The sequence below is a fragment of the Ciconia boyciana genome, chromosome 18 (assembly GCF_034638445.1).
Source record: "Ciconia boyciana chromosome 18, ASM3463844v1, whole genome shotgun sequence".
Taxonomy (NCBI): Eukaryota; Metazoa; Chordata; class Aves; order Ciconiiformes; family Ciconiidae; genus Ciconia; species Ciconia boyciana.
In genome coordinates this window covers 5997015-6023700 of record NC_132951.1, presented here as the reverse complement: position 1 = coordinate 6023700, position 26686 = coordinate 5997015, and the positions used below count along the sequence as shown (strand labels likewise).

The 26686-nt window shown below is 45.4% G+C and overlaps 1 protein-coding gene across 3 annotated transcripts in view; it reads left to right on the top strand.

The window, feature by feature from the left end:
• Nucleotides 1-22980, top strand: part of ABL1 (ABL proto-oncogene 1, non-receptor tyrosine kinase) — an 83523-nt gene extending 60543 nt beyond the window's left edge. For all 3 annotated transcript variants that reach the window (XM_072883070.1, XM_072883072.1, XM_072883071.1), the window contains 8 exons: nucleotides 6185-6457; nucleotides 10365-10449; nucleotides 10813-10990; nucleotides 13177-13361; nucleotides 15485-15637; nucleotides 16207-16296; nucleotides 16631-16795; nucleotides 19227-22980. In XM_072883070.1, coding sequence (XP_072739171.1) covers nucleotides 6185-6457; nucleotides 10365-10449; nucleotides 10813-10990; nucleotides 13177-13361; nucleotides 15485-15637; nucleotides 16207-16296; nucleotides 16631-16795; nucleotides 19227-20926 — 2829 coding nt within the window. In that variant the 3' untranslated portion in view covers nucleotides 20927-22980. The remainder of the gene's footprint in view (nucleotides 1-6184; nucleotides 6458-10364; nucleotides 10450-10812; nucleotides 10991-13176; nucleotides 13362-15484; nucleotides 15638-16206; nucleotides 16297-16630; nucleotides 16796-19226) is intronic.
• The last annotated feature ends 3706 nt before the right edge of the window (nucleotides 22981-26686 follow it).

Below are 26686 nucleotides of genomic sequence, written 5' to 3'. Positions count from 1 at the left end.
GTGAGGTATAATACAGCTCAGTAGCGAAACACTTTAAGGTGGGAGATACTAGAGTTACATCAGAGCTGAATGTAATAGATGTCATTGGTAAGAGATTCTGAGGATGAATTCTTGTCCCATATGTTCAAAAGATAATCTCTTCAACTGCCAAATCAGAAAAGTCAGCGCCTGTTGCTAATAATCCTGTAAATATTAGGGACAGAATGCTTTTTGAGCTATTCTGCAGTATTTTTAACTACTGTTTTGATTTCTCTACAGTATTTCAGCATGATCATTGGAGACGGGTAGGCACTTTCGCTTTTATATGGGCCCAATCTCTAGTTTCTTCATTTATGTTTTCTTTTTTCTAGATCGTTGTGTGCTGTAGCAGTGTTGCAATGCTGTGCTTTGTGGATGCTGCAGAGAAATGTTAGCATAAAAGTGTAGTTTTCCACAGATTTTTGTTTGAATTTCATGGAAACATTTCTACTGGCATTGGATTTCGGAAAATCTTGGTTTTTAATGAATCTAATTTAAGCAGTGTCTCTTTAGATCCTGTGCAGAAGTTGAAGTGTGGGTCTGGAGCATGGCTGCTGAGGCTCTTCTTGCCAGCATCTAGTAGATGACAGATTCTGTGCCATTAAAGTACTTCAAAAGAAAAAAATTAAAAAAATCAAGTATAGTAGCGGCCAATTTTCCTTTGTTCTGCGAGAGCTTTATTCTTCTTACAGCAATGTTGACAGCAAAATCTTTAGTATGAAAACATAGGGAACCAGTACATAGTGTTTCCTATTTATCAGACTCATCACTCTAAAACCTTTAATAACATAAACAGCTTTTATTTGGTAATGAAATACTTTTTGTCTGCTTTAGCAAACAGATTGTAATTGAGACAATTCTGGCCATGTTATTTAAGGCAACATATTCCAAGTTATGGCGCTTTGATTCTTCCTTTTTCCTCCCATGTAGACACACTCTGTGGTCAAAATGGGCACTGTGAAATGCTGACATGCAGCATACTTGAAGGACTACATGGCAATCGGAAATATTATTCCTCCTCCTGTCTCTGTAGTTGATATTCTTTCTATTCACATTGATGCTGGCAGATGAGCAATGTTCACATGTGAACATTTTGAACCCGGGCCTCCTTCAGTTGGTGTAAATAAGCATGTGTCCATGATGCGATAGCACATGTTCTGCATTTTAGCTGTAAAAGGGTTTGGCATATGAAGGCTTTCACCCCAGCAGAGCTGTTTTTATCCCAAAAAACAGTTCTGCAGAGCTACAATAATCCATTGAGGTCTGTATTAGCCAGGTTTACTGTTCATTTTCCACAAAGTTGCTTGAATTGGTGTTTTTAAGAAAAGGTGCAGGTCAGCACAATTCACTAAAGCAGATCCGCAGCTGATGGTGGTTGGAAATACAAAATCGAGAAGCGGCAGTGACCGAGAGCTGTAGCTCCCTGGCTTTGGCTGTTTGTGCAGGGGCAAGCGAAGAGGTAGCCACAGTCCTCCCCATTGCCAGCATCCCTGCAGAAGGGGCCGCTTGCCATGTCCATGCATCAGGCGCTGCAGTTTGCAGCCTGGCGTGTTAAACCACATCGGTTTCAATTTGTGTTAATGAGCTGGGCAGTGAATTGCGACAGCTTAGCGGCAGACGTGTTGCCCGCTCTGCTGCTTCTGCTGCTGGGCTGGGGGACGTCATGCTCTTCCAGCACCCTGTCCCTGGCTGTCAAAGCTGAGGAGCTAGGAAGAGAAACAGCTAATATCCCTGCTTTTCCCTCTGCAAAATGGAGACTGCTGGAGCCGGTCCCCTGCTCTGAGCTGCTCGTGTCGCACTCCATTACCCGCTTCGCAGCAGAGCATGGCTCTGTTGAAGGAAAGCTCTTACCTTCAACTCCCTGAGCACCTGGGGCCTTCCCAGCCTGCTGTATCATTAGTCAGCCTGTCTGGGGAATTTAATATCTGCAAGTGCTGCAGTAAGGATGAATGGCTTTGGTGGGATCATATCCTGTGACCGAGAGAACACGCTATCGGGAGAAAGAGGTATTAGAGGAACGTGCGGAACAACTGCTCAGCACGGAGGTGTGCCGTGCATTGCACAGCCCTACCCAGGCTTTTTTCTGGGGAAAATTGAAGGGTCTAGGAAGAAGATCAGAGGTTTTAATTTTAGCACTGTTCATACTGAATGCATTGGGGTTCCAACAACTTAAAAAAAAGAAAAAAATTCCTCAGGGAATTTATTCTTTATTTTACAGTTTAATGGATCATATTCTTCTGGACCACCTTTTAATGTTTTGTTGGGTTTTGGGTTTTTTTGGGGGGGAGGGGGGGCTGTGGGGGTATTTGCTTTTTTTTTTTACGGAAGGCATTAAAAGTGACCTTTCTTGATTTGGCTGGCACGGTGCAGCTAGTCATCTGGTAAACCACTTCCGTGGTACAGAGGACTCAGTTTTCCTGACTTGATAGTACTTGAGGCAAAACCTCCTATTGAGTAACCCAACTGAATAAACAGCGTTGTCCAGCCAGTTCTTCACATCCTGCTATCCTCAGCATTAAGGACACAGGACGGGTGTCCTGCTTGAGTCTCTTGGAGCCTCCAGGGGCTGAACTGGATGCAGACTTGCTCCTTTATCATGGATCTTGATGCATTTTTTGTGTGGATGTTCAATTTTGTCTGCTGACTGGGGAGCGGGAATCCCATCAGGTTAAGGATGCGTTGGAGGTTAGTATGGGCCAGTTTAACCACCCTTATAAAATATACTAGCCAGGAAAAAGAGATGTGGTCTGGTGACAGAAGTCGCAGATGAGCAGCTGACTTCTACAAGCAGAGCCCCTTGGAACAGGACCGGTGTTACAGTTTGACTGACGATATACAAAAATTGCCCAAATAATGTGTCAACAACATAGCCAGGAAGCAAACTGTGTGAGTCCCTACGAAACCTCATGCGGTGCAGAAACGCTGAGTTTGTTACCTCTGTATGAGTACAGTTAGCAGCACCAGGCGGTTTTCTTGGGGGAAATTATCCAGCAAGCAGCTTGAGCTAAGGCTTGGTAATCAGGGTCAGCGGAGAAGGGAGGTTGCAGTGAATAGTCAGAGTGTGTACGCGACTTGCTGGGCTGCATCGGCAGCATGCCGTTCATAGCTGCTCCTTGCTTTATCTTCTTGTGATACATGCTTCAAATTCCAGATGAAGATTTAAACACAGCATAACTCTGATTTCCAGTAGTGCTGATGGGAAGTAAGGCCTTCAGGAGTCAGTGGTGAGATGTAATCACTGAGAGGTTAGAAAAATACAGAATGAGCACATTTAGTGGGTGGATGTGGTTTGTTTTTTTTTTTTTTTAATGTAAATGGAAAACTTCATGCGTGTTAAGGCATGGAGTGTTGTCCTGTAGCCTGGGCAGGGTGATCCTGAGTTCTGTTCCCCATCCTGCTTCGGGTTTGCTGTGAAACCTTTGGCCATTTATTTAGCTTCTTTCTCTATCTGTAACAAGATCATGTGATCTGTCACAAAAAATACAGATATCTCTAATTCCCATGAGATTTTGAGATCATGATGTATAAGCCATCATAAAAGCATGGGCAGCTTCCTTCACTGTACTTCTCTCATACTTCCAAGTGATCCTGGAGTTCAGCATAATTTTCTACATCCATACTTTTATATTTTAGTCCTCAGTGTAATGTGTGAACTGCTGGTACCACTGCTAGTACTACAAGTCATTCCCAAACAGGTATGGCTTTTTTTAAATTGTGGTTGCACTGCCTAATGCTTGGTGGTCCAAGCCAGGCAGCTATAAAAGTCTCTCTTATGTTATCACTTTTCTGTTCTCGGAACATCTGTTTTTAAGGTGATTGCACCTCTTTGACCATGAAAAGTGCGGTTTGGTTTTTTTTTTTATCATAATGTTGAAATGAGATTTGATCCAGTTACTTTATCAAAAGAATATCTGGCTCATTTTGGTAGAGCATTGAGAGGAGGATGCCTTTATTTTCTGGAGATAAAGTTTCCATAGGAGTTTTATCATCAGCAACTGTAGCAAAAGAAAAGAAGAGTGAAGGGAAAGTAGATTTCTCCAGCCCAGTGTGTAAAACCCTCCACTCTGAACGCCCATGCACATCCAAAAGTGTATGTGTTGTCACCAGAGTAGTTAGTGGCGTGGGTTTTGCTCAAGTGGTTTACAGACAGGTTGGTCACTGTGCATCTTCTCCCACTCCCCCAAGCCCAGGTGCTATTGCAGAGGAAATGCCGTTTTAACCAGGGGCTATGATTTCCCAACACTGCCAAGGTAGGTTTCTACAGCATAGTTGCCTTTTTTGGATGCCAAATGCTATATAATATTCACTTCCCAGAAACCTTACAGGGGGCATCATTCTGTTACAAAGGCCATAGCTTGAAAGCCAACGGCCACCCGACACCCTGTAGTAGTCTAACCTGTCTGTGACTGATCTGTGGGGTCATTCACGTCTGTGTTTGCTTTCCCCTTTTTAGGTTACGCTGTGTGCCTGAGCTGAGCATTTTACCTTTCTGCAGCTCTTTCAAAGAAGTCCATGACATACATAGATTGGCAGGTTTTGCCAATTCTGACCATAATAGTTACCATACATGCATAAGCACGCGGCTCATTTTCAGAAACTTAAGTAGGGATTTGGGCAAGCAGGATGCTGAGGGGGAGAGGCACTTTCGTCTATCGCTCTGACTTCCTTGGATGATATAACTGCTCTTTTCACTCACCTTTTCTTATATGTAGTGCCTGTGCTCTCATATGCTTCAGAATATTTGGTCTTCTCCAATGCCTCTCGTTCTCATTTTGGGTTTGTATGGTAAACAGATGCCTACAAAGGAGGAGCATCCATACAGGAATTGCCAGCCTCCAGTCCAAAGGCTTTACTCAAGTTTGAGGGTGGTTTTGTCCCTCCCTGCAAACTTCCCTCCCCCCCGCCCTTGCAAATGCATCTCCCTTTTCTGTTAGACGTATTCACTTATTACTGGAGTTCACAGATGCATTTTCTTTTTCCATCCAAAAATTCTGTCTAGGTGGAAGAAGCAGAATTTAACCCTAAGTCTGGGATTTTTAGGTGCCTGGCAGCCTCATCAACTTCCCAGCCTCCCGAAATCCCAGACAGATGGCCACTACACATGCACAAACTGTTGAGAGAATGTCCAGCGAGTCAGAAGCATTTGGGAAGTTTGATCGTAGCTATTGGCACGTAATGTGCACAGTAGGACCAGTGCATGGCACTCATTTCACAGTGCGTGGACTGGACAGAAATCTAGGTGGCTAACACGGTGCTGCTCTTCCTGCAAGGTTGTCCCTTGCCAGACCTTGGTCCTTTGTGAGAAATGGAGCTCTTCCATCTTCTGTGTGCTGCGTCCAGCATAGGCTGTTGCACTTTGATGCAAAGATTTCTCCCTATCCTTCAGGTGTTATCAGCATCACTTTTTTAAAAATTAAATTTCTAGCTTTTGTCACCTTGCCTAGCAGAAGACTGGGCTTGAGTATGGAAACTGGAAATACAAAGCTCTGGTGGTAGGGAGTCACTTGTCCCTTATCTTTAGTAGGCTTTTAAGCTTAAAATGGATCTTCTTAAAATGTTAAAAAGGTAACAAATATGGGTTATCATGCCTCACAGCAGGTTTTCATTCAGTGGTAATGATTTTACTTCTGCGTTATTGATTGGTGCCCATCACAAGAATGGAGCAGACCAGCTGCCTAACTTCATGCAAAATACTATGCAGAAGCTTAGGCCAAAAGCAGGGAAGCCACCGGTTTGCTAGTGACACTTCAAGGAGAATTTAGGCAGGAATTTAGGCAGAAAATGTCATAACCCAAATGGTAATAATGGAATCAAGACACCGAGGTTGACAACCCCCAGGAAATGTCCCACAATCTTTACTGACCAGCCTTTTGAAAAAAGACATTTCAAGCAACAGCATGCCAATGTAATGCTATTTGCAGTCATTCCTACCGTGTTGTTTCAGCGAAGTGCATGTATTTGCTCCTGAATCCATGCGTTTCCCATGTAAGCGTTGATTGTTTTCAGCTCTGAGAGCTAGTTACAGAGCTTGTGGAGCTCATAGTACTGCAGCTGGAGTAGAAGCAATGCAACACTTTGCTTTCACAATTTTATAATGTAGTTTCTACGTATGAATGCTCCGATGTGTGTTATGTGAATGAGCTTTCTCTTTCTCTTTGTTTCCTAGCTGTATGTCTCTTCAGAGAGCCGCTTCAACACCTTAGCAGAGTTGGTCCATCATCATTCAACTGTCGCAGATGGGCTCATCACCACTTTGCACTACCCGGCGCCCAAACGCAATAAGCCCACGATCTATGGCGTGTCTCCGAACTACGACAAATGGGAGATAGAGCGAACTGACATCACGATGAAGCACAAGCTTGGTGGAGGGCAGTATGGAGAGGTGTATGAAGGAGTCTGGAAGAAGTACAACCTTACAGTGGCTGTGAAGACTCTAAAGGTAGGACTCAAGTCTCTGAGCATTCCCATTCATCTCTTTTTCAGCAGGAACCGAGTTCAGGCTGCCTGCTCTCAGCTATACTTAAGACAGTTTGAGTTGGTGATGGCCCTTCCTTTCTGTGCTGTAGGCTTGGAATAGAGTGTTTTTGAAAGAGCTTAATCCTGTTATGGTTTTATGTGATACCTGAAGTGCTTGTAACTAAACAAAGGAGGACAGTAACAGTGTAATTTTTACTTTAGAACGGATGAAACCTTAGACAAGTAAATAGTGCTGTGATGTCTTGCATTCAGGGTGTGGCAAAGGTGAACTGTTTGTGGATGAACACACTTAACACAAGCTGGTGTATTAAGGAAAATTGTGGATTGTGAGTCAGGCAACATAAAATTCGAAGGCTGTGCTTCAGGGAGGCTTTACATGTTTTGATTTTCTGTCTTATGTGGCATCTTTCCCAAAATACAAGCTCCCTGTGTACCTGGAAGTCTTAAGCAATTGTTCACAGCTGCTTCTTATCAAAAGATACAAGAGGGGGAAAAAGTGTATCCAAGCTAAAATATATTAAAATTCGTAAGTGGCTTTAATGAGGAACTCGATAATCAGTTCTGTTTCTGGCTCTGCTCCCTGATTTCTTTGTCTTGGTTTCCTTGTCTCTTGAAATGCAAATACTGCTCTGTGAGTTCATAAGGTCATTGCTTAATTCATTTATGTTTATAAAAACGTCTTGAGATCTGGCAGCATCCACACACATTGCATTTGATTGCTTAATAAGAGTTTATGCTAACTTGACACCATGTTCTCTCTCCTCGAATGGGGGGTGTGGTTTGGTCTTGCAGAAACAAACAGAACAGGGGTTTTTGTTTGTTTCTTTCTGTTTTTTGCAATGGAAATTTTGAAGTGGAGAGGACTGTGTAGATGCCTTAGTGTCAGGGGAGGAACGTTTCCTTGATTTGGGGAAAATATTTCTTCCTTACGCTCTGAGCAGCGGCTACCTCAGTATTTCTGGGTTGCTATGGCTGCAGAAAGTATTTTCATTTTGGCCTTTTTTGTGCTCTGGAGATTCCTGTTGCTGCTTCCCAGCGGAGGAGAGTCCAAGTGCCTGCTTGCGCAGGGAGCGAGTGACACCTAGTGTTGTCCCTGCTCGGATCCGACGCGCTGGGGACCGCAGGGCTTTCTCGGGAGCATTGCAATGCAGGTGGGGCTGGGATGTGACCAGGTTGAACAAAATGCCTGTTTATAGTGAAAAAGAGAGACCAGTTCTTTCCTGCAGCATTGTTTGCTGTAACATCTCCTTTCCTGCTTCTGGTTGCAGTGTGAGGATACCCAACGTCTTCAGATTTCTCGTTTTGCTCCAAACTGTAGTTGTTGCTTTTATTCTCTTCTCTCGAAAACCCATCAACAAAGGCAAACTGAGTGTTATCCCATAAAATCTGTTTGTGCATAAGGAGAAACCTTAAAACAGACCGTGGATGTTTCAAATATATCAAATAAATATTTAATGAAACATGACTAAAAGTGGTTCATAATGTGGTATGGAGCAGCCTGTTCCACTGGGGAATGTAAGAATAACCAAGAAGAGAGTTGAGAAACACTTCAACCTGCAATTATGCACACTAAAACCATCCTTAAAAGCAAATTTATAATCCACCTTCCTTAAATCCATCAGTCTACTGCCTGACAGGTGGGATTATAGCTTTCTTCAAAGTTTTGGGAAACATTTTTAAATCACATTTATATCCCAGTTCTACTGGGGAAAACAAGCCCTCCGGAGCTTCTGCACAAACGTTCAAATGACTCACTTTATTTTCCTCTGAGAATATTTTTCAAAACTTTATATGGCTTTTCTTGTTTCTTCCCCATCTACTCCAGATACCTCTATAAGAAAGATAAAGGGGAAGGAAAACTAAGAGAGATCTAAAAAAAAAAAACAAACCTAAAATCATTCTGACGTCTTTTTAAACACCCATTTGTTGTTCAGTTTTCTATCAAGTGCCTAAACGTAGCTCATAGCTGGCGCAAAACACTAGAATCACGCAAGAAGGCAAAGCAGCACACACTGTTCCGCCGTTGCATTTAACTGGGAAGTGCTAGACAATGTTTTGGTGCTTAGATGTTTCCCATTAAAATATATCATTGGAAGCTCAGTGAGTTGCACTGGACACATCAGTATTTATGAGGGTCTGTTATCCTAACACGACACACTCTGAATTTGTGTTTTTACACCTGATGTTGATGGAAAGGGGCATGAGGTAGGCAGTGGCTGCGGTAACTGGGAGTGGAGCTTTGTGACCTGCATAGCGTTGGACCAAATGCAGCCTGCTGTGACTGTGGCCAGAGCTTGTTCCCCGTGGGGGCCATTTAATGGCTGAACTGTTGTGAGCTGGTCATCTCAGCACGTTTCTTACTGCGCACCTCGAGTCTGCAGCCATTAGGACTACCTCTCCCCCCCCCCCCTTTTTTTTTTTTTTTTATTTTTTCCCCAGCAGAGAAGCCTGTGTTTTAAATTAGGCAATGTGCAGCCCTGGTGTCCCTTAATGCCATGGCATGGTTCCGTGCTCTGCTAGGAAAATATAGTATAGCCAGAACTGTTTTATTTCTTCCGTGGTTTTGTACAGTGGAAGATGGAAGCTGGTTAAGCTTGGTTCTTTGCATGAGATCAGGTTTTCAGAGAGATCATTGTTACAGTAGTTCTCTGTGTGTGTCCTTCCTATTAATTTGGTCACTGTGAGGTAAGAGATTTAAAACAGTGGAACAGCTATGCAGAGGAGCAACCTTTCAGAGTTTGTAAGCATGCATAAGATAAATGCGTATTTAGGGTAATTTTGCAACCTGGATTATTAACCCAGTTTCCTTTGCCAAAGAAAACAGTTTAAGGTTCTGCTCACAAGGACCTTTGGGCTACTAGTTTTGACAGAGTGTGTTCAGCAAATCACAGCTGCCAATCAAGCTAATTGGCAACGAATAGTAAATGATTGAATGGAACTGTTTGAAAAAGGTTCTCATTGCTAACTGCAAAGCAGAGAGCTGGCTGGATCTTACAGCAGCAGCCCACTGTTATCATTCTCACCAGCAGCAGTAAATCCTTTCCAATCCTTCCTTAAAACACTTCACCCATGTAGCCTGTCAACATTAATCCACCAATGAAAAAAAAATATGGATATAGAAAGAAACGTTGCTTTAGGAATAGATCTGTATTTTTGCACCACTTTGAAATGACCTTCTGGCCATTTGGGGCGTATTTGCTTCAGAAAATATGTCTTTTGAGCAAGATTGTATCTTCCTCAGTTTTGTGTTGTGCCAAGCAACTTTATGGCGTTCAACGAATAGGTAGTGACACGTCTGCCCAGAATGGTTACGTCATGGGTCAGGATCTAAATGCCAGAAATGAAATCTGTGAAACCTCAGGCTTGCAATTACGGAGTGGCTGCCATCGGTCATGCCTCCCCGTCTGAAAGGGGGGATTTGTTGCTCCTACCCAGTGAAACTGGGGGCCCGCATTTCAGCAGCTTCTCAAGCATTTGATTGTGGCGTATCCTTCCTTTTATGTTCATTCTTTTTTCTTTTCTGTACTTTTTATTTCATGTTATCTTTTTTTTCTGTTAGGAACAAGCACATTTTTCCTTTTCAGCGCCTGAGTGGTCCTGTGAGAGGCCCTTCACAAAAGGGATATGGATTTTCTTGCCCCAAAAAGCTCCGTTAGAATAAGAATTATAAAAATATATTTTTTTTTAAATCCTACAAAAAAAACAACGTTCCTAACTCCCTGGCATTGTGATGTGGCTACAGGGAAAAATTACCTTGAAAGAACTGTGGCTTATGTTGTCAGTTTGCAGTTCTTTTTGTGTCCTCATACAAAAATCTGTTCCTCCTTTGTGCATGCTGTCCTTGCCAAAGCTTTGCCATTGTTCTGCAGGAGGATACCATGGAGGTGGAAGAGTTCTTGAAAGAAGCCGCAGTAATGAAGGAGATCAAGCATCCGAACTTGGTGCAATTATTAGGTAAGTGATAAATACCAGGCAGAGGGATTTGAACTAAACCCTTGTGCAGTGATATGGATGTTAAGGAGCAGATAAGCTGCTTACCATACCAAGGCTTTAAATACAGACATTTATTGTCTGGCAAAATTCACAATTTGTACCACTAATACATGATTTTTAATGATCTCATCTCCCTAATGTTTAAGTTGCCAGAGCCTGAAGCAGGAAATTAAAACTCTCTATTAACCAATTCCAAGCAGAACTCATTCTTTCTGTGAGCCCCGTATTTCTACCTTCTAGAGGTATAAATTGCCCTAGAGGACAAAACCTGAAGATTCACTGATGTTCTCAAACATTCATTGTAAACTTTATGTTGGTCCCTAGGGGTGTGCACACGGGAACCTCCTTTCTACATCATTACGGAGTTCATGACATATGGGAATCTGTTGGATTATCTGCGCGAGTGTAACCGGCAGGAGGTGAATGCTGTGGTGCTACTGTACATGGCAACTCAGATCTCCTCAGCCATGGAGTACCTGGAGAAGAAAAACTTCATTCACAGGTAGGAAGAACAGTGAGCACCCCTGAATCTCAAGCACAAAACACCCCTTGTTTTGTTTTCCTGCCTTTCAGATTATCACAGCATTGACTCAGCTGCAGTTGGTGTCCTATATTTAACACAGTAGTGCATTGTATTCTGATACAGTACATTAACCTGTCTATAGGATGGTCTTCTAATTGTTTTTCTTTCAGTGTTTTTCTCTTATCTTTGAAGTAGATGCAGGTGAAAGACGTGTTGGTACTTTTATATTTTGGACAAGGGCCTTAAATGTAAATGCTTCCCAAAGTAATGGGCTTTTAATGGACCAGATAAGCTACTGCTCTTCCTTGATTCTAACCGCCATTAAAAACTGCTGCAGTTGATGTTGCTGGATGCGTGCAGGTGCTCACAGCACAGCCACCCTTTTAGTGCCTTCTTGTCCCATGTTCTTTCTTGTTTGTTTCACTTTTTTTCCCCCGTCCTCTGTAGGGATTGTTTCCCACTATTGTCCAGATTGCGTACTCACTTTAATAAGCATCTCTGCAGTCTTAAAAGTCTCAGAGACTCTGACCTTTAAGTGTGCTGCAATTATGGCTAGAGCTTTGCATTCTTCATCTGTAGAAATGGCCTCCTAGCAATATAATGACACATCCTGCGCGAAGGTTTGAGAGTCACTGAGCTTTATACAGGGTGCTCTCTGTGCCGTAGTGTGACCTTTCCTGCCCAATTAACTGGAATATGAAATTAGCACATGTTTTTTCGTAGAGACAAATATGAAGATCGTGTGTAAAGTTCTAGGTGCTCCTCTAAGTCATGCATTGCCTTTGCTGCCTGAAAGGCCTGTTTAAATGCTTCTGTCAGTCAATAAAGTGAACGGTGATGCTGCAAATTAAAATTTCCAGCCTTTGATTTGCTCTGTTGAAAGTATTTCATCCCTTCAGCTTGTAGGAAGTGAACTTTAAAAACTGCTTTGTGTGAATCCCATTTGTCTGCTCTCCTGTTCATTTCATTTCCTCTTATTTCTGATGACCCATTTATCTAAAATAAATAGTAGCGTTTTTCCTTATCAGCCACCCCCATACCCACCTACCCAATTATTTTAAGAGTGTTGTCACAATTCACATCCGTGGATTCAAATGCTGGGCTGTGACCTCATTTAATGAATCAGGAAGGAGGAGGAATTTGATTATGAAGAGGAGCTTTTATTTAGACACACATTGTAGTAATCAGCATTGATAAGAAGGTATATTCAAAAACACTGTGAAAATTTAATGGGCATCTAGTAAGACGTACTTTTTAAAAAAATTTATTCTGATTGAGCAGAACGAGCAAAAGAAACAGCAGTGTCTGCCCCATATCTAAAGATCTCACTGGAGCTTTCTGGTAGAATCAATTTTTAGTTCAACATGACATAATCTGGAAAAGTGTTTTTAATGAAACCTAGTATTAGGAGAAATGTACTTCTGTGCTTTACATTTTTATACTCATGAAGCATTTCCGAGGGTGCTAACAGCATGTACGAGCCAGGGAAGTGGCAAATGCAACATGCACATCTCTCACCTGCCAGGGTTGGAGGCAGGTAAAAAAATGTGGAGGAAAAGCTTAATTTGCTTATTGCCCAGTCCTTTAAAAATGTAAGTACTGATAGCAGAGGCTACAACAGGTTTGAAAAGGCCAAAACATGGTAAGAAAAAGTTGTGTTGTAAAATGTGGGACACTTGGGAGGAAGAAGAGCATAGCTGGGAGCTAAACCTGGTGCTTGAGCAAGGACTGGAAAAGGAGTTCTGGAGAGCGACTGGTGTTGGCTGGGGTGACCGAAGTGCTAGAGAGGTGGGCAAGAAGCGAGGCATTGAGACTTCATTTATTCAGTGCTCATCCTCAGCTATTGATAACTTGAGCACTGACATTTCTTTAAATTATTTTTATCCTGAGGGTGGCAGCTTTTATTGAAAGTGAGGGGGCTTCTTGAAGCTTTCACTTCAAATTAAAAAAAAAAAAAAAGTTTGGAAGACAGTCTTACAAAGCCGGAATGGAAAATAACTTTCCCTCTTACATGTATGCATATAACTACATAATTTCTGTGTAATACTCTGATCAAAATAATCACACACAGGCCCAGGTTTCTTCGGGAACAGCAGGTTTCCTTGCTATCGCTAAAAGTGAGATGGTAAAGACCTGTCATTGTCTATTTTTGTTCTTGTTTTTAGGGACCTTGCTGCCAGGAACTGCCTTGTAGGGGAGAACCACTTGGTGAAGGTGGCAGACTTTGGCCTGAGCAGGCTAATGACAGGCGACACATACACTGCCCACGCCGGAGCAAAATTCCCCATCAAGTGGACTGCACCAGAAAGCCTGGCCTACAACAAGTTCTCCATTAAATCTGACGTCTGGGGTAAGAATTTGCATGTATGAATTAATGCAGATTATAGTCTTCTTTTCCAGGGCTGTGAAATGAGGACATTGTGAAACGTTTCAGGAGGGAGCGCATTCCCTGGTTTGAGCCATATTGTTCTATGGGCTTGTCAGAGCGCAGGAACTAATCTCTGCTAAGTCAGTCTTTGAGTGGAGCACTGAGGATGCCGACCTGACTTTACATGTTTGAATCATTGGCAAGTATGAAAATAAAGGATACTGTAGCGTTTCTAGAAATGTATGAAATGGGGCTGGAAGGCACCGATACTGCTGCCTTGATAGAGTTCTGGCACAGGACTAAGAAGTGATATATTGTTATATAGCCAGGAACTTTCTGACTACTTCGAGGAGGAAAGTGAGAATCTGGTTCATTTTATGTAAAAAAAAAAAAAATTATGTGCGTATCTGTCTAGTGATAGCTCCAAGCTCGTCTTTCTGCATTTTAAAAGAATAATCTTTGGAATGAGATGAGGAGAAACAGAGGGAAAATTTGATGACAAATGGTTATTGAAGAGCCCTGAGGTGCTGGTGATAAGCGCAGGCTTAGCTAAATGGAGCTACATTCTATCAAATCTGACCGCAGAAAATCTCATTGTACTTTTTATCAGCCTTTCTTTGGTTTTTATATCTCTGCCATAGCTGTTGGTCAAATTCTCAAAAGTGCCCAGTGACATGAGATAGAAGTTTGTGGGACGTGGTCCCGAAGGCCCTTGGAAAATGTTATCCTGAGCATCTTCTATATATAAAACAACAGATAGTAGTGAAGCAGCGACGAAGTTTTCTGGAGTTTTGGGGGAAACTGTGCAGCAAAAGGCTTTATTTTGAAGAAACTTTTAGGTAGATGTAAAATGTTTTATAGACAGGGAGGAAAACCCAAAACAGCTTCCCAAGGAGTATGTGATTGCTGACCGAGGTGTTTCTTCTGCTTTGGACTTGCACATGGTGGTGTTGGCTGCTGCCGGCTATCTGCCACAGTCTCAAGGATGCTTCTGTATTGCTGTGGTGACTGCAGGATCCCTGTTGCCTTTAAAGAGTAGAGTACTTGGGGAGGAACGATCCAAAAGGAGTATTGGGTATCTTTAATTAGGGTCAGCATAACGTTGTGTAGTGAGAGTCAGGGCAGTGGACTTTGGGATCTGATTAGAGCAAGCCGGCCATCCCTGGAGGCCACGGCTGCTGCTGGGCACGCCAGAGTTTAGACACTTTCACCTCACTGCCTCAAGACAGCAATCAAAGAAAATTGTGCACAGAAATGTCTAATGTAAATTGCCCTCGGTGGTGTTACCATGTAATGTGATGTGATTTCCTTACTTATGCAGAATTGTAATCGCTTTCTCTTCAGGTTAAGAACAGAATAGGGTGACTGAACTAATTACATGCAGGTTGTTGAACTGGTGTTGAGTCTATTCTGCATGCCCGACTCCTGGGTTAGCTGCCTGACCCTGGTGCTGACCTGCATCACCACCGACTTCTGGGACTTGAATGCCTCGCCTGTTTCAAGACCTTTTTTGTGCACTCCCTTTTCCTCTTCAGCTTTCCCTGCAATCAAAATGTCTTGCCCTCACCCTGTCTTGTTGGTAGCAACTGCTGAAACTTTCCTCTCACCGCTGCCTCCCAGGTTTCCCCTCTAGACCATGCTGCAGCTAAACAAGGGCACCCCAAAAACACTGAGCTATTAAAATGTGCGAGTCCTCTAGGGAGAGGTTGCAGATGAGAGGAGCTGTCAAATTGAGGGAGAGACTGCAGTGCAGCAGTGAAATGGTTTCAGCTAATCCACTGTGAAGTCTCTTAATTGTGCCTTTAATAGGACTTGAAGGATCTCAAGGCGCTCAGGTTTGAGACAACTGATACATTGAAAATTAGTCTAATTCTACCCTGTCATATCGCAGGAGACTTGTCTGTGCTGACGAAGAGGCTTGTTATGCTTCTTTAACTTTAAGCTGCTGCTTGAGCATGGGATCTGAGCCACCCAGAGCTGGTTTAAGTGTGCAGCACTGTTTAGTGACCACTCCCACTAAGCATCCTCTCAAATTTAAGATGAAAACAAAGCTTATTGATTTTTTGTGTGTGTGTGTGTGTGTGTGTGTCCCCTCTCCACTGCAGCCTTTGGTGTTCTACTGTGGGAAATTGCAACCTACGGCATGTCCCCTTACCCTGGGATTGACCTGTCTCAAGTTTATGAGCTGTTGGAGAAAGACTACCGTATGGAGCGCCCTGAAGGCTGTCCTGAGAAAGTTTATGAGCTCATGAGAGCATGTAAGTGTTCCTCAGCCCTGCAAATGCTGCTTTTTAGCTCTGCAGAGGTGCAGTAAAAGTGCCAGGATCTGGCCACATACAGCAAGGCACAAGAAAGCCCCCGCCAGTTCCAGCGAAGGTGCAATGCTGTGTAGAAGTGCTTGGTTCAAACTGCTTTCCCCAGAGGATGAACACGCTATGAAACCAGCCGTTCTTCTCTACTGGGAGCCCATAGGCCTGGGGGAGAGATTTGTTGTTCAGCTCAATGTTTTATTTGTCTGCTTTTCCCTGACAATTTAAAGAAAAGCTTGTGCTCTAAGGATGAAGCAGGAGCTTCAATAGGCTTCTTAAGGGACTGACTGTTACTCTTCCACTGTGGCCTTTTGGTACGTGACTTGGTGTGATATGTTTTTTTCGAGCATTACTTTGGCTCAGTGGTGGTTGCAGATACCAGTACCCTTCAAATGAGGTTTCCATGTCATTATCTCACTCATTTTGTAAAAAAGGAACTGTGATAGCTAGCTCATCCTGGCGCAGCGTACTGAATGTCTAATGCTGTCGGGAAGTTTTGAGTGATGTTGTTTTTTCAGGCTGGCAGTGGAGCCCTTCCGATAGACCCTCCTTTGCTGAGATCCATCAGGCCTTTGAAACGATGTTTCAGGAATCCAGCATATCAGATGGTAGGTCTGCGTCCCTCTTGGAGCGGCAGTTCCAGGGATGGGGAAAGGGCCAACTGCATCCTTAACCCTGCACGTCTTTCATAGGCTGTTTTGTAGTGAAACTCAGTCCTAGGTTATACAGCCTGGTGTAAACGGCGTAGAAAGCAGAGATGTGTTTACGTGTGGGCTTTTTCTATGTATGGGCATGCGTCTGATTTTAAAGGGCCAAATGGCTGAACAACCTCAAGGAACTTCTACTTTGTGTTGTTTGCTTTTCTTTTGCGCTGTTAACTCTGAACGGCATAATAGTTTTTATCTTCTGTTGATTGTAGTGATTTTCTTCTGTGCATTGCAGAGGTGGAGAAGGAATTGGGAAAGAAGGGCATGAGGAGTGTAGTCAGCAATTTCCTCCAGGCCCCAGAGTTACCAACCAAAACACGAACATCAAGGAGAGCTGCTGAAAGCAAAGATGCCACCGAGGGCTTGGAGACTACACATGCTCGAGGCCAGGGAGAATGTGGTAGGTTTTAATTAAAGTCATTATTCCTTCAGGAAATACAGAGGAAAACAAAATACATGTCCAGCTCCAGGTCTTCACCTAGGAAAAGCTGGATCTAATAACAGGTGCCAGAAAGATTACTGTACCAGTACTGGTACAGAAAGATTCTGTACCAGTATTGTGTTTCTGGGTGACAGGCTGCTGAGTTTGCTTTCCTGGGTTCAGAACTCCTTTTATTATTTTTTGCAAAGGTAGGTGGTTAATCTTGGGACCAGATACACACAGAGCAGCTGGGAGTGTGGATCCTTAACTGGCTGAGGGATTGGCGCTATACCTGCCGTTGCTTAGAGAAGCCCTAGGAGTTCTTTTAACTTAATGGCTGTTGGCTGCAGCTCCCTGTAGACCAGAGCCTGAGCATGGAGCTCTCTGATCATATCCTCTTCCCATTCCCTGGTAGGAGCTATCAGTGGGATCTCCCACTCTGCTGTGTTGAAGCCACTTTACACTACCACACTGCATAATTTAAAGCAGGACGATTGCTCAGGTTTAGCAAGCCCCATAAGGGAGGTTTCTTCACTGTTCCATCCTACCAGGTTTGTGCTTGCAGCACTGAAGAGTATTACTCTTGGCAGGTACCAAATATAATTTCAGCAAGGGACAAAGAGGTATTTACAGAATCTTCCATGAAATTAAACTCTCTTTCATTCAGTGTCTTCAACAACTTACCTTGCATTCTGAGGTAGTAAAAGCAGTGGCAAAATGCTGAATGTATACAGTGGATTTGTATCTAGTTCATTTGAAAAATAACACGTTAAAACAAAATACAGTGTTTCTTTCCAGCTCCTGTTGAGGGTGCCTTCTCTAACCATTCATGTGACTGACCTTTCTTGTGTAATGTCAAATTCCCTTAGTGGTACATGTTTCAGTAGCAGATGTACGTACATCTAGACAAAAAGGGGAGGAAAAAGAGGGGATGTAAAATGTTGGAAAAAGAAAGTATCAGTGACTTAGGAAGGAAGGTTATTTACCATATATAGGAAATATAATTGCCTAGTATTACAAGCTTTGAAGTAAAATAACTTCATTTAAATACTTAAGGGCTTTGAGAGATTTAAGTGCAGCAGGAATAATATGATTTTAACATTATGCTGGGAATCATTTCACTCTTTATTGTGAAAGAAAATATTTCGCATTAAAGTTTTATCGCAGTTTCCCTTTCAATTGTCAGTGTTTCCATAGCAAGTCCAGCAGCTGGAAGCCGATCCTCAGTGCAAGCTGCTAGTTTTCTCTGGATCTCTGCAGCTCCACTGTGTCTAGACACAGTAAAGGCCATGGCCTCCCGAAGTGCTGTGAGAGCTCTTCTGGTTGTCTGGGTCCCCATAAGTTGTTGTGTGGGAATGGTTTAACTGCACGTCGTCCTCTGGAAGCATGCTGTCTTCTCAAAGTACACAACTATTTTTCTGCAAATTCTCCCTCCTCAACCAAAATCCCTTCCTCGACCAAAATCCTACCCATAGCATAATGGTCACCAATACGTGACTAAGAAGCATCCTCCTTTTCCCCTATGACTCTGCTTCATCTCCCTGGTTACTGCCTACTTGAGCTGTAAATGTATATGCTGCCCTGAAGGCATTCCTCTTTTGAATTAGAATGCCATCTGAGTGCCTGGCCTGGGAATGAGACCTCGTCAGTCAAATACAGAGACCTTCAGGACTCTGTATAAATTTATTATAAACCACTACTCATTTTTAAATATCTCTTGTAAGTGGAGAAAGGGTCACCCCATCATTTCCTTCTGGAGCGATGCTGCTGGAGACTGTTACTACCGCTTTCCTCTATTATTGTACGAAGCTGGCCATCTTCACGGTGGTACAACCTGAAGTGTTCAGCTGTCGAAGGGCATCTTGATTTCTGCTTGTGAAAAAGTTATTTCCATTCCCCACAAAGGATGACATCAGGAAGGAGGTTAGGAGTATCAGAATCTAAATGAACAAGGAGACTAGGGATGGAGGTGGGTTACAGAGATGTCTTATTAATTCAGAGGGTCGGCTATTCAAAAGACAGCAACAGCACAGGGACTAAAGCAAAGGCCTCTTAATATTTATCTTCTTCACAGTGTGAAGTTTAGACAAGTCTCCAGATGTGAGGGTGGGAATCTGAACATAAACATTTTGTGTTTGTATGTCACTGTTTAAATTGGAAGCCTACAGGGAAAGTAGTTTGGCAGCCGAGTCCTGTAGAAAGCACCTCAGAAATGAATGTATGCAGGATTAGGGACCATGTTCAGTCCAGGCTTCAGTGCGGCTGTACTTGCTTTACTCCTGGTCTGACATTGGCTCTCTTTACAGAACCTGCACCTTTTCGCGGTGCTGCAGTGGTTTGATCCTGGGAGAAAACAGATTATTCTGGCTGTTGAAGCAGTGCTCAGTAGACTCTCTTCTTTCCCTTGCAGACCCTCTGGATCATGAACCTGCTATTTCTCCTTTGCTCCCACGGAAGGAGAGGGTGGCCCTGGAGAGCAGTTTGAATGAAGATGAGAGGCTGCTTCCGAAAGACAAAAAGCATAACCTCTTCAGCGCCCTTATCAAGAAGAAGAAGAAGACTGCTCCTACCCCTCCAAAACGGAGCAGTTCCTTCAGAGAGATGGATGGCCACTCGGACCGCAGGGCGGGTGGGGAGGAGGAGTGCAGGGATGCTGGCAATGGAGCTTTCATTGCATCCCCTGCAGATGCAGCTGACCCCTCCAAGTTTCAGAGTCCAAGCAACGGGGCTGGTGTCACCAACGGGGTTGTCGCTGGGAACTCTGGATTCTTATCTCCCCACTTACGGAAGAAGTCCAGCACGATGAGCAGCAGTCGAGGGGTGGCTGGTGAAGAGGAGAGTAGTTCCAACTCCAGCAAGCGTTTCTTAAGGTCCTGCTCAGCCTCCTGTGTGCCCCATGGAGCAAAGGACACAGAGTGGAAATCTGTGACTCTGCCTCGGGATTTGCAGTCCACGGGGCGCCAGTTTGATTCCTCCACTTTTGGGGGACACAAAAGTGAAAAGCCAGCACTGCCTCGGAAGCGGGCAAACGAGGCCAAGACTGACATTGCTGTCAGGGGAACAGTGACCCCTCCTCCACGGCTGCTTAAGAAAAATGAAGAGACCACTGATGATGTATTCAAAGATGCAGAATCGAGCCCTGGCTCCAGCCCTCCCACTCTGACGCCAAAACTTGGCCGTAGGCAACCTGCTGCCCCTCCTTCCTCCAGCGTGCTCCACAAGGACGATGGAGTCAAATCCAGTGCCTTAGGTACCACTGTGACGATGGACCAAGGTTCTGCTGCCAAACTCAACCCTGCTGGGTTCGTGGGTGCCGGCAAGGCTTCCTCTGAGGAGCCACGACTGAGGAGGCTCAAGCAGACCTCGGAGTCGGCAGGGAAGGACAAAGGGAAGTTATCGAAGCTGAAACCGGCCCCTCCGCTTCCGCTGTCTTCATCCTCCATTGGCAAGCCTGGGAAGGTTTCTCACAGCCCCAGCCATGAAGCAGCAGCAGATGTGGTGTCTGGGCCTAAATCCAAACAGTTGACTCAGGTTGCAGATGCTGTGAGCAGCGATGCTGTCAAGCCAAACCAGTCAGGGGAAGGTGTGAAAAAGCTGGGGATCCCCTCTGTACCAAAGCCACAGTCCTCTACAAAGCTGCTGATGAGCACAGCAACCCCAGCTGCCTCTTCCTCATCTGTACCCTCTGCCCCAGGCGGGGACCAGCCATCATCTACGGCCTTCATCCCTCTCATATCCACCAGGGTCTCGCTGCGGAAGACGCGGCAGCCCCCGGAGAGGATTGCCAGTGGCACCATCACTAAAGGGGTGGTGTTAGAAAGCACTGAGGCTCTACGGATCGCCATCAGCAAGAACTCTGAACAAATGGCAAGCCACAGCGCTGTCTTGGAAGCCGGCAAGAACCTCTACACCTTCTGCGTGAGCTACGTAGACTCCATTCAGCAGATGAGGAACAAATTTGCCTTTCGGGAGGCCATCAATAAGCTGGAGAATAACCTACGGGAGCTTCAGATCTGCCCAGCAACAGCTGGCAGTGGTCCTGCAGCCACCCAGGACTTTAGCAAACTTCTCAGTTCGGTGAAAGAAATCAGCGACATTGTTCAGAGGTAGCAGAAGCCAGGTTTAAAAATAAAACAAATCACAATGGGCCAAAGCCAACTGTGGAGAGAGTAACGTGTGTGGACTGACAAAGGACCGGGGTGTTCAGGTTAGGGCTGTGCAAAAGACACAGACTGTGAATGGATTCCCCAGCTCCAAAGGGCAGGGCTGTGTTCAAGAGGCACTTTCCACCCTCTTAACTCAGATTCCCTGTGTTTCATATACTCGTAATCGTCTTATCTGTGGAGTTCTTGCCTTGTGGACTACAAGTCTAAATGCTGATGTCACACCATGCCTTTTTATTAATATTTTATTGTTCTGGACAGACCATTAAGACTGAAGCCAGACTGATGGACACTGAGATGCCATCCTCCTCAGGAGGACTTTCTACTGCATTTTTGTCCCCTCCGTCTGCCCCACTGTACACAAGGATGAGTGTTTGAATAGCAATATACCCACTGCCTTTCTTGGGAGAGTTGCAGCACGTATCCCTGTCCCGAGTCTGACATTTACCTGACATTAATGCAACAGATTTGGCGCTTGGGAGGGAAGGGGGGAAAATTGTTCATGTAAGTTTTTTTTAATGACAGAATGCTACAAGTGATGTTTACCCAATTTTTTCCTATGATTCCACCTGCTGCCCTTTGTTTCTGTGTTTTCAGCAATTTCTTCATGTTGTTGAGCCCAAATGAATTGCTTGGGTTCAAAATGTTGCAGACAGCCCCCGCTAATGTAGTGGCACAGGAGCCTGTTTGCGGATCTCCCTTGGTAGCGAAAAAGGACTGGAGAAGGTCTGAAGAAGGACGTTGCTGTCGCACTCTCGTGATATCTAACATTAATCGGGCTGACGTTTGGGGTGGAGGGTTGCCGAGCAGGTCTGGGAGCAGTAGGTGCTGGTGCTGAGCAAGGCATCGCTCCCTGAAAGACAGCAGGGTTGCAGCAGGGGGAGATGCAGCTTAGGATGGGTTCAGAGATACCACTGTGCCTCCAGCAGTTGTTTCAGCTGAGCTTGCACATTGCAGATGGGTGAGAACTGCTATTTCTCTAGCTGAGTTCCCAGACTCTCTTGTTCTGTGAGCGGAGATGGGACCTGGCTTCTGCGCTCCGTTAGAGACCTGTGCTTTGAGGGGCTGTGGTGCCTCCTTTTCCGTGCCAGTGCTAACTCCCTGTGAAGAGCTCAAATGCCAGTACTTTGGGGTTAAAACTGTCACTACCTTCATGCCAGTGTGGTTTCATCCAGCATCAAACAAGGATCTGTGAAGACTGCAGACACTTCTCTTGGGTGCATCTCCCAAGGAGAGTGCCACCAAACGCTGACAGCAGGACTCCTGGGCTTCCTTTCCAAGGTCCTGTGACCTTCCCAACTAATGCAACACAACTGGGAACTAACTGTGACTTGTGACAGTAGTGAAAGAACAAGGTTTAGGGCTATTAACAGTGCAATTTAACTCCTCTTAACAGTTCCAAACATGAGAAAAAAGCATTTTCCATGTCCTGTTCCCCTGTGACTCTTGTGACCCCTCTTGTGTATCTTAAACACTAATTGCCTTCATTTGTATTTTATGCTGTTTTCTTTGGAACTGTTTGTTTTGTATATGATTTCTAGTAGTTCACTCGTGTGTGTTCACGCCACTTCTCGCCCTCACAAGCAGCCATGACTTAACACATGACAAATGTTCAAAAGAAAATACACACTTCTGCCACAGGCTGCCTTTAAAAATGTAAGGAAAAAAAAAAAAAACCACCCCAACCCTTGGACTGTCTCTTTCCTGGAGGTACTGTTTTTACTTTGATAACATATTGTGCCACTATATTATACATTTGTATCTCGTTATTACACACTTTTGTAGACTTGTCTTTTTTACAGTGTGTAAATAGCTCTGTCCTTCATCTCTGTGATACTTAAGGGGGTTGTTTCCCCTTTAATTTGGTCCAGTACAGATTGTTTCTGTACACGACTTTCAATTCTTCCTCTTCTCTTTCTCTATTTTTCATTTTTTTGATTTATTTTTTATTCCAGTCTCTCTTGTGTAGTATATTTAAAAATAAATCAATGTTGAGGAAAACCCGTGTTTGTCTGTTAGCAAGGCTTTTCAAACTCATCTACCCCTTTAGACTCTGCGTACTAAAAGAGGGGTTCCCTGTTTGGGTGGTTTACCGGGGCCCTTCAGCACAGCGGGCTGGTCAGAGCCAGGCAGCAGCACCTTCCACATCCTTTTGATCTGGCTCTGGGAAGTCAGGAGAGAAAAAAGATGCACAGAATAAAGACTCTGTCATCACCTCTCTTGAAGCAAAGACTTTGCTGTTGTCTTCAATGAGATGTAAATCAGAGATTTGACTTTAAGCTTTTCTTCCTGTTAATTGTTTGTATTCTGTAATTCAGCTGCTGGGTTTTTTCCTCCTCCTTTGCTATGAAATGACCTGTGAATTTCTCTCCTCAGACGGTTCTGGCTGCTCCCTCCCTCATTTCTGCTTGTCCATCCTTATTTTCTGTTTTCAGACTACCTTCAGCCTTTCCAGCAAATCTTGAGGGAGGGACGTATCCAGGTACTAAGCAGCCTCTAAAATGAGATACTGCCTTGATTAATGAAGATGCTAAAGACTAAAAAAAGATGAGAAAGAAACAAAGGCAGATGACAGTGAACGGTGTGCCCGAGGTCCCGCAGTTGCTCAGTGGCGTTTTGGGGTTATAACCCAGCTCGCCCCATTTCTTATCCCCTCGACAAGTCCCTGGTGAAATCTGTCGGTCCTGGTGCCGGGAACCGCTCGCTCGTGGGCCATGGGAACAAGGCTCATCGGAAGCCTTGTCTCGCTGAGACAGCGATTGCATTGGGCCACTTCTAAATGAGCCTGAAGATGAAAAGACGAGCAGGAGGATGCTGTTGGCAAGTATAAATGCCGTTGGCAAGGCTCAGGATACTTTTCAGCAAAGTAGTGGTGTCCGGTGAATGTACACGCAGAGCTCCAAGGGGTTTCTGGTTGGTTTGTGACGAAGACCCTGGCAAAGATCAATGTCCACACTGCTCTTTACGTATATCTCTGGCAAAAAGACTTGAAGAGGGTGAATAGTGGTGGGCGGGCGGCGCGTGCCCGTGCCCAGCAAGCAATGGCCTGGGCGGGTGCGCACCCCTGCCCAGCAGGCAAATAAATGGAAGCTTAACCTGCCCCTAAATACAATCACTGCTGGTCATCTCCATCTCTGCTTGCTTAGGGACCAGTCCGTGGTGTCGTGGGAAGGCAGCGGCCGGTTGACCCAGCTGGGGAAAGCCCCGGGATCAGCAGTGTGGGGAGTGAAAGAGAGGGCATTAAAGGCTAAATTTAGCTGTGTACAGTAGGAGTTGATTTAACAGATCGATGCATTTAACAGTTTGATTGCTCCAATTTTCAAGGCTATTGAGCTTGAAAGCGAGAGTGCTCTGGGGGAAAAATAGCTGTGTTTGTGTTTTTGTTTTGGTTTTCGTGTCTTTGAAATTACAATGTTCACTCTTTTAAGTTTTCCTTTAATGTCATCCTGCCTTTTGTTGAGAAGTTGCTTGTCACAAAATGTAAAATGTGGTCAGTGTTTTGCACTCACTCCTTTTCTCAAAAAAAAAAAAAAATATATTAAAGATTAGGCTGGTGTGGCAGCCTGTCTTGTCGCGATGCTGCTGGACCGGTGGCACTCTCAGGTGTGCTGCCTGCCCCCGGGGATGATCGGGGCCCCCTGACAGCCTCTTCCTTGTTTGACATTAATCCTTTCACGATTGAAAAGAGAGGAAAATATACCTAAGCACTGTGTCATCTCTGAAGAGAGCGTTCCCGGCATCACGCGTGCATCTAAAAGCGGCTGGCAGCAGAGCGGGACAGGCTCCTGGTCCGAGGGTGAGCCCTGGCCTGGGCGGGTTGGTGGGAACATGCTCCTGGATCAGCCTGCTTTTCCAGTCAGTCCTGATGCCTTGGCAGTGCCATTGGTGCCCCTAAAAGTGTGGGTTAGGGACAGCCCTGCAAGTCACTGGACTCTTTAGGCTAGGCTCAAAACTCTCCTCCCTGGGAGCGGAGTGCTGCTCGGTGTTTTTTCAATGGTAGATCCAGCTCAGCAGAAAGTTTACCTGCCAACCAGGCTACGCTGAACTGTTTTCCCAGCAATCTCCCCCCTGTTGAAGGTTATGTGTTTGTCCTAACATCCACTCTGCTGATTAAGGTCCTACCTGTGCTCCCGAAGCCGCAGTGCTGAATGACCCAGTTATGATGCATTAGTCCCTTCATGAGTCCCTTGGACGTGATTAAATCGGGCTCTTTCTCTACAGAGGATCCACTTGCGTTTCTGAGATTTGCTGCTCCCCTTGTGTGCGTGTGTAGTGCTGCAGGTCTGCTCGGGACGGAGGAAAGATGAGAAGCAGCCTACGGGAATGGAGCAGATGAGCAGAGATGGGGCCGGGGCAAGGATGAGGGTTGTACCTGGTTGTGTCCTTCCCTGGTCAGGGAAGGATAACGGGGCATTTTATAGAGGGTCCCAGCAGCGGTGATGTTGGCAGCAAGTGTCTGCATCGCTCCTTGCTGGCTGGGTCCACTGGCCACGTGTAGAAGAATCCAATGCCTGTTTGATGCCGTCCCTTTGCAGGCTGGCTTGCACGGCAGGCAGTGGTGCCGCTGCTCCAGGCAAGTTGTCCTGCCTTGTCTACGCTCGGCTCTGCCACCTGCGTGGCCATGCCGCGATGAGCAGTTCCTCGCAGTTCGGTGTGTGGGTGGGTTCCGAGCTCTCCGGCTCTCAAAGGTGTTGGGGGTCTGGGTGTCCCCCTGAGAGCTGCCCCACAAAGGGACCCGGGTGGGGGGGAATTGGGAGGGGGTGTAGGTTCCCATGGGAGCTGGACAGGAGACACCATGTCCAGCATGCCGGGATGGGCTTTCCAGCCTCATGGGGGTCGCTCCTGGTGTGTTCCCCCCTCCTTCCTCCCAGCCAACACCCCCAGACTCCAGACAGTTATTTTCCATTCACTTTTACCTCCTCCTCCCCCCCCAGCCTCAATCACCACCCAGCAATAACGAAGAGCCTGAAGCGCTGCCTTTTTCCCAAGCTCATCAGCCATCCTAATGCATGCCAAGGGGTGCTCTGGGGGTGCCGCTCCCCTTCGCAGCCTGCCAGGAGCCCCTTTCCTCCAGAGCCCCCGTCGCCCCTGTGCCACGGAGCCGCCCATCAAGGAGCCCCCAGGCACAGGGGCTGAGCCCAGCTCTGTCCCACCCGCCAGGTAAGCACTGCGGGAAGCGTTGGCTTGTACTTGTAAATTAGTTATACGAAGGGTTATTGCGCTTCAATCAAAGCCTCGTTATACTTGGGGTTTTATCATGCTGCTCTGACCCTGTTCCTCTCCTGGACCTGAGAGTGGGAGCCCAGGCGTCCCCCCCAACCCCGGCACTGCTCAGCAGGTTTCCTTTCCCTTCCCGCAGCAGACAGTGCCACTTTTCCCTGCACCAATCCATCACGGCAAAGCCAGAGATTTACCAGCCCTCACTAGTCCAGCATTGCTCCAAAACTCTTTCCCCTTCCTTCCTCCCTCCCATCCCTCCCCCTGACTCCAGCGCAGGGTAAAATTGATCAGTGCATATTTATTGATGGTTTGAACACTCAAAAGAAAGGGGAAAAAAAAAAAAGAGACGTTGCCATAGAAACATCGATAAAGCTCCCGTCTCCGCTGCGTGATGCAAGCGCTGCGCCTGTGTCCCCCGAACCGGCGGCCTTTGGTGGGGTGGGAATCGAGAGGGATCGGAGGTGGGTTTGGGGTGCCCAGGGTGGGG